Source organism: Buceros rhinoceros, unplaced genomic scaffold (genome assembly GCF_000710305.1).
Source record: "Buceros rhinoceros silvestris isolate BGI_N320 unplaced genomic scaffold, ASM71030v1 scaffold14436, whole genome shotgun sequence".
Classification (NCBI taxonomy): Eukaryota; Metazoa; Chordata; class Aves; order Bucerotiformes; family Bucerotidae; genus Buceros; species Buceros rhinoceros.
In genome coordinates this window covers 29,252-36,995 of record NW_010415880.1, presented here as the reverse complement: position 1 = coordinate 36,995, position 7,744 = coordinate 29,252, and the positions used below count along the sequence as shown (strand labels likewise).

Sequence of the window (7,744 nt, the reverse complement as noted above, 5' to 3'; positions counted from 1 at the left end):
AAAGCCACCTGAGCAAAAAAGAGGCAAAAAAAAAAAAAAAAAGGGACAAGAACATCACGTAAACAATAATGCAGAAAGAGAAAACAAAAACTAGATATCCAAGCAATTTCCACAATGGGGCTGTTCATCTTAGGTGTGGACACAGCATTATTTATTAAACTAACTGCCACAAAGCTTCCACACTGCAGGATGTTTTGTTAGAAGAGACATGGACAAGAGAAGGGCCTGAACGCATGCATGCAAAAACCTGCAGCCGAATTAAGCGACTATCCAGAAGAAAATCACCTTATGGGAGTCTCGACCGTTTGAGCACGAGACCAGCTCAAAGCCCAGGGCTGTAGGAGAAGGTGGTAATATATTGTCCATGTGCACGGAGAAGGAATCTCTGCTTGCTTTATACGAAGTGTTTGAACTGGAACAACTCCCCAGCGCAATGGGCGAGTCTCCCCTGTCTCTTCACATCTCAGAGTAAACAGCAAGCTTGGTTTTCAGGTGTTCCAGTGATGCAGAGTGATTCAGGAGGCAGGGTATTATCTAACCCTGGTTTAAGCGGTGGAAATTAAGATGCAATGATTAAATACCAGGTCAGTGGAACTGCACCATTCCTGCAGGTAATCAAGAACTGAACCCTGCTCTTGGCAGTTTCTGTTTGGAGTTTAGCTGCCTCTGCAGCAACAAAAGGACTTCTACCCAGATTATGTTATTCTACGGTCATCTGCTGAAATTATTGGCCTGTTCCTAACTGACACTGCGGAACGTGAAGGACACCTGCTCTTCTGTTTGACCAGGGATGAGAATGGGCTACCACCACACATTTTAATACCCTGGGTGAAATTCCAGTCCCTGTCAAGGTAATGGATACTGTTTGGCTGTAAACACAAAAGGTCTGGAAAAAAGAAATAAATGCTAGGCCTGAATTATTTAAAGACAGCTCAGGCATCTTGTTACCTCTGTCTCTAGGAAGTTACGGTATTTCTCACTGGGGCCGAAGCTTTGCTCAGCATACACTCTCTTTTGTAAGCAGCAAAACCAGGACAAAGGGGGATTCAAATCAAGCCAACTCAACGCTTCTACTGCAGTTGGGAGAGGAAGACACACCCTTCATTTCACTATTTAGCAAATACGACCAGAGAAGGGAAAGATCTGAGGGGCTCTGTGTGAGTGGATGTGCCCTCTGCAGAAACCTCTTGAAAATCCTATCACAAGAAGAATTTTGAAACCAAGATAACCAAAAGCAAGGGAAGAGTCATCACCCGGAGAATGACAGAACTTCCTCCTGCAATACCTTCCTCCTCCTCTAGCAAAAATACAGATGGGAGCTATACCTGAGACAAGAAACTCAGTCTGCTACCAGGCGGAATACGATACTTGAGAGACACCTTGGAAGTGGCTGCTAGGTCTGACAGCAGCAGCATCATGCTCTCAGCCACTTCAATAACACGAGAGCACAGCTCCTGTCACAGTAGACAGTGCTTCCTCTCAAAGCATGGCTTCTCTAAACGGAGTTCTCAAGCACCATTGTTTTGAGACAACTTCAAGGATGACCAAGCCTTCCCTGCTTCCCCCAGTGATGAAGCTTTAATAGGCACACTTGGACCAGAGCAACCATCTTCATCAGTGCTCCTTGTAAGAAAGGTCTGAGGGTAGAGGAGAAATGCTTTGCTCTGCCTGAAGCCCTTTGGGCTTCCATTTGTGCCTGGTACTTAACAAACGAACATTTTGCCATTCAGTTCTAATGAATACTTCACAGTCACCACTACTTTTGTGGCTCTTTCTTTGGGCAGATGGGAGTAAAAAGTAACGAGGTTTTGTGAAACTTCAAGTATTTGATTCAATTAATTCAACTGACAGAGAGAACAACAGCTCAACCACAGTCTGATGTCAGGTCATCAAACTTTAGATTTCAAGAGAGAAATGCTTGAAGTACATCTGAAATGAATTTTATAAGGAAGCTTTCCCACTGTGCATTCACTCGCATGAAGAAATGGGGACAAAAAGGGTTAACAAAACCCAAAGTGAAGTTGGGAAGACAGTATTCCAAAGAAGCATCTAAAATAGGAAAAATGTATTCAGTTCCACACTCTGTACTCTTCATCGGATGGTACATAAGACCAGAACTAATTCCACAGCTCTCTGCTCTTAAGCTGCAATGGGAATTTCTGGAATGAACACCTGAAAATGTAGTTCACTGGATGCTTTTCTGCACAAGTGATTGTAAATCTCTACCTTGAATCCACCAGCTGAAGTTCCATTCGCTAAGCCGTTAGTTATTTGTTATTTATTGTTCAGAGACAATTCCTGTACCGAGTCCAGGCTGTCGAAGTCTAAATGGTAGAATACTCTAAGTATCTCACAGATAAGCGTGGGTGTTCATAGTGGGTGGATTAACAAAGTACCTGCTTTGTTTGGACTGGAGAACCCAAAGCCTTGAGATGCGACGCTCCCACCACCAGAGCTGAAAGTGCCTGTAGGCTTCTGCTCGCCAAAAGATGAGCTGCCAAATCCAAAAGTCTTTGCTCCACTGTTTCCAAATAAGCTAGAAGAATCTGGGGAGATGAAGAATACTTATGAAGCTCAAATATTCTACATTACACTTCATTAACTGGATCAGGAGAAAGGGAAACATCTGTTACTTGCCCAGGCCCCAAGCACAAAATGACCACTGCACTGAAAACAGCCCTCTGCAGCGAGAAACCATGTTCTCCCCTGTTCTACAGGGCTTTGGAATTCCACCAAGATCTATTCTGGATGTGATGGACCATTAACAACCCTTTATTGCTGCAATCTAGCAAATCACAGTGATGGATGATTTCTTTAGTTGTATTCTGTGCCGCAGTCACTAAAAGACAATCCCTCAAGTGAGAAATCACAGCAGCTAGAATCAGTCTCTTGTGACAACACAAATATCAGTCCACCACAAACTACAGATTCTCAGCTTTTTTGGCCATGGCCAGTATTTCTTTACATGATTATCTGACACAATCTTAAAGTAGGAGCCAAACTTTTCCAGCCTTACTGAGAAATAACTCCAGTTGTTGTATTTCACAAGGCTACACAGAGTTTTAGCATCTAGTAGCAGGACACAGAATAACCAAAGTTTTCCTCTGGTGAACCATCCATTTTATTTCATTGCAAACCCCAGCCCGGTAATAAAGGAGGACTAAATTAGCAAGGTTAGAGAACTGACCTCAACCGTTAGTCCCAACGGATCATTAAAAATGTAATAAAATAAATGGAACTACTCTCCCAAGACTTGAAGTGCTACTTCTAGGCACCTGCAGCCAATTCTACAGCTTTCCTTTGCTCCCCTACTTTTACATCTTAGCCACTGCTTCCCCTTCTTTGTGCTTGCTTCTTGCTGGACTCCACCCCTTCTGCTTTTCCCTTCTGCCAAACCCAAGTCACAAGCGATGAAATAAGGAAGTGGGGCAGTCTCATGAAATAAAAGCCACGCTTCAGAAATCACTGTGAGTAGCTTTTCTGACACACAAACGCGTGTAACAAGCACAGATCTGCAACAGTTGCACATGAAAGGCACACGAGCACCTTCCACACTGATTTCTACAGCAGACAATGGCACACATGCATCTCAGCTCAAATTTTAGGGTATTACCAAGACCTGCGAGCCTAGAAAACTCAAGACTAACATGGTTTTCATTTGACTGTGGCGTAAAAAAAAAAAAGATCTTTCTTTACACTAATAGACAGTGATTGATTCTTGCATTTACAGTTAATCCTTTATAGCTTCTAGAAGAAAAATTCCATTAGCCCCTTATAGCCCTGGTGCAAAGGAAGCTGCGGGTAGCTTGCATGTATTCTGAACCACTTTTCATCCCTCCTTTTGTTAGGTTGGTCGGGCAAGAGCAACATGTGGGAGGGTGGGTGCAGCACCTCACCGGCACATTGGTTTAGCTAAAACACACGTGTGGGCTGATGCCTTTTAGCGGACAACTGGAGCAACAGGACAGACAAGTGCTGAGCCCCTCCTCCCAGAGAGGGCCTTAACGCGATTCCTCTCCCCAGCTTTCATGATGCTTGTAAGAGTTTATCTGTGAGAGACCCCACCCTGCCTATCAAACCTGGATAACAACTGATAAAAGGAACGCTGTAATTCTGCTTCCTTACCAACACAGGCCACATCCCCAAAACAGCATTGAGCAGATTTATTTTTCTTTACTACATCCATGTGACTGAAAAATTTCACATCTCCTACTAGGCATGAAAAATGACTGAGACCTTATTCGCACATTATAGCAAACTTTGATAAAACGTCTTGCATGTGCTGCAGAAAGAGCCATTTTTAGGACAAAGCTGGGGAAACTGCTATCCATCACATACATGTTAATTTGGTTTCTCCTGAGGATGGGATTTTCCACAATTTGTAAAAGTGTTGGGGCAGGTAAGAAATAATTAAAGCTTTCTAACTTCCAACCAAGCCGGAAGCAGAAATTCAGTGACAGGGATTTAGAGTATTTAATTTTAAGGAAGCATTTGGCCCAGAATTCCCTGCAGAATACAGATATTCTTCACACTTCTTGCATCTGTTTGCTTGTTTCAACAGCTTCGCTACTTGTTTTCCATAAACTTAAAAGAAATTTTCCAGATTACACACCTCTGTCTTTGTCACCCCCTAGAAGCATTTCACGTTAACACAGAGTTTACTCAAAGATGTCTAACGGCAGAAAAGCAGCTGGGATCACAAAAGCAGATGGAAATTGCAGCACATTTTGTGTTCTTGTTTTGTCCACTTACTCTGGGAAGCTGCAGATCCAAATCCGCCACTGGAGGAACTGAAGGGATTCTTATTGGCTGCATCTTGACTTGGCTTTCCGCCCAAACCACTGAAGAAGCCTCCACTTCTCCCACCACTTCCAGCTCCAAACAAGCCTCCACCGGAAGAAGATGGCTGCTAGAACACAAAGAGGATCAAAAGGGGATCTAAGTGAAGTCAAAGCAGCAGACATCCCCGTGGCTGATTCTTCTTTCAGGCCTAGTCCTCTGGATGTACGACAGGGCTGATGAAGCACCACGGAATTACCTTCCAACAGTTAATGCCAGGAAATCTTTTTTTTAGCCTGTCTTAAACCTTGTCTATGGTACTGAAATAAGGACTTTGAAACCTGCCGTACACTGTGCACTTAGTGTGGAATTAAGGCAGTGACTTATCCCATCTCTCTTATCTTGCATGTGATAAAATACCTTTGGTACAGACCGGGACACCTTTTACTGAGTGTGTCAAATTGTTGTTTGTTTTGTTTTTAAATATATCAGAAGTCGTTAGGGAACGCTGAACAAGTCCACTATACATAACAGTCCCTCGTTTCCACAAAAGCGATAAATACTTGCCTGGCCAAAGACAGCGCCTCCAGTATTAGCTGCTTGCCCAAACACAGAGCCTGTGTTACTAGAACCAAAACCTGCTAAGAAAAGAAAGGAGAATAAGCCACTGGAACGATGGCTGGGGGTAAGACAATTCAGGGGGGTGACACTAGCCTAGAACAGGGAAAGGGCAGGTCTCATGCCAAAACACAGGGATACAAATGATGTTACCAGGTGTAACTGGGATGGACAAACCGTGCCAACACACAAAAAATAAATTCCATTGAAAGTTTATTTCATTGAAAGTCATTCTCCTTTTCTCTTTGGCCAACTTAAAAGCAAACAGACAATAAAAGGCCTTTTCACTTGTGGGATTGTTGCTAACAATATGAGAGAATTGGATTTCTGTTAACATTGCTACAATAATGCTGCAAGTCATGAACAAGCGCTGCAGCGTTCTGATCGCCCTTGTGTAGGGAGGATCTGAGCTTTGTTACCCACAGATTCCTGTTTCAGAGAATGAAATGTTTTGATAAAAAAACCCTTCCAAATCCATTTCCCAGTTCACTGAAATCTGCATTTTGTAATAAGACCTGCATTTCTATCATCAGGAACACTCAAACAGAGTTCACTTCCCCAGTTTAACTATCATCTGCTGCTGTAGTTAAAAAGAGCAAGAGGTTTGCCTACACTGCCATCATTTTTAATTAAATGAGCCTAATTAGTTTTTCTTCTTTGGAAATACATGTTCTCTATTATTATGATGTACTTATTGCTTTTCCCCAAGAGCTCTCTGAAGATTGTACAGACAAACTTTGGAAAAAAACCAATATACAATGTGGAGAACAAAAGGAGACAGACGAAGCCAGTCTGGCCAATGCACGTGTTCCACTGAACTGTGTGGACAGGGAGCTGATGGTCACGTTACAGTTCTCTTTAATTTTGAGATGTTTCTGGATGCGAAAGTGGATTTAGCAGATTAGTTTCTTGCTAACCCATCATTTTGAGGGCTTAACAGATTTTTTTTGCCATCCCAGATCACGACATACACCTGGCTATACATCCACTGCTGTGTGTACTCAACGCAGCCCGCTGAAGGATGCGCTGCATCGGTATTCACTGCCTTGATCATGGTCTCAGAGCTGCAGTGCCATTTCAGTGGAACAACTCACAACAACACACTAGTTTAAGATCTTTTACATCACGCTGAATCCAACCCACTTACTGTGCAACAGGCAGGACAACACATAATTCAAAATTAAGTCAAGGTAGACTTGTAAGCATAAAATGAATGCAAGATTGGATTGAAAGGGCTACGTTCAGAGGCCTGGTGATGAACAGAGAAGCAAAGCAAAAGCTTCTTTGGTCTCCAGCATTGGCCTTCCCTTGCACACACTGCAGCTCCTATTCTTACCAATTGAAAAAAAAGTGCCATAGGGGAAAAAAAGCATTAAAAAAAGGTCCTACTTTCCACAGTGATACATGGCCCGTTGAACATCACCGGTGGGACATCGCAGCCTCCTCTTACCTGAAGCTTGGCAGAAGCTGAACCCAGCAGATGACGTTGTAGTAGTAACGGCAGCAGCGCTACCAAAGACAGATCCCCCTTGACCAAAGCCGGTGTTCTGCCCAAACACTGGAGGGCTGCTCTGCCCAAACAGCCCGCCGGTGCTGGCGGATGGCTGTCCAAAGGAGAAGGAGCTGGCGCTGTTGGTGCTAGCCGGTGCTCCAAAGACACTGCCACTGCTCGAGGCTGCTGTGGAAGCTGCTGGCTGGCCAAAGGCTGGCATTGTCCCAAACCCAGACTGGCTGAAGGTAAAACCTCCTGAAGAGCTGCTGGCTGGTTGTCCAAAGGTTGGTGCTTGTCCGAAGGCTGGCTGACCAAAGCCCCCGGTAGTGGTGGTGCCGAAAGAAGTACCAAAACCTGAGCTGGCAGCCTGTGTGGAGGCAGTGGCAGAGGACAAGGTACTGGTGGTGAGTTGCCCAAATGGAGAGGGTGCTGTGGTACCTGCTGGGAGTTGTCCAAAAACTGGTGCTGTGGAAGGAGTGGCAGTTGTATCGCCAGCAGACTGGCTAAATGCTGAGCCAGAAGAGCTGGAACTCGTAGGCTGAGAGAACACCAAGGAACCTGCAGATGTGGGGGCAAACACAGAGGCACCAACAGCTGGACTCTGAACACCTGTAGTAACCTCAGAGGTAGCAGCCATTGCGCTTGTGGCTTCTGCAGGAGAGGCAACGTTTGTTGTAGAGGTGGCTGCTGGGACATTCTGATCTGGTGGGGCAGATACAGACACAGCAGGGAGCACTGGTGCCTTCAAATCACTTGTGGAGGCAGGAGTAGCAACAGCATCAGGAGGCGGCGCTGCCGATGCAGTGCTGGAGCCTGCAGAGACGGTGTCCCCAGATGTAGCCTGGGGTAAAGTGG

At 44.7% G+C, this 7,744-nt stretch overlaps 1 protein-coding gene across 1 annotated transcript in view; it reads right to left on the bottom strand.

Annotated features, from left to right (window-relative positions):
- The window catches only part of NUP214 (nucleoporin 214kDa), a gene marked incomplete at its 5' end in the record, with an annotated part of 41,444 nt that overhangs the window by 5,663 nt on the left and 28,037 nt on the right, over positions 1–7,744 (bottom strand). The window contains 4 exons of the mRNA XM_010137581.1: positions 2,397–2,546; positions 4,753–4,909; positions 5,347–5,417; positions 6,848–7,744. The exon at positions 6,848–7,744 is cut by the window's right edge and continues 41 nt beyond it. Of these exons, the coding sequence (XP_010135883.1) occupies positions 2,397–2,546; positions 4,753–4,909; positions 5,347–5,417; positions 6,848–7,744 (1,275 nt within the window). The remainder of the gene's footprint in view (positions 1–2,396; positions 2,547–4,752; positions 4,910–5,346; positions 5,418–6,847) is intronic.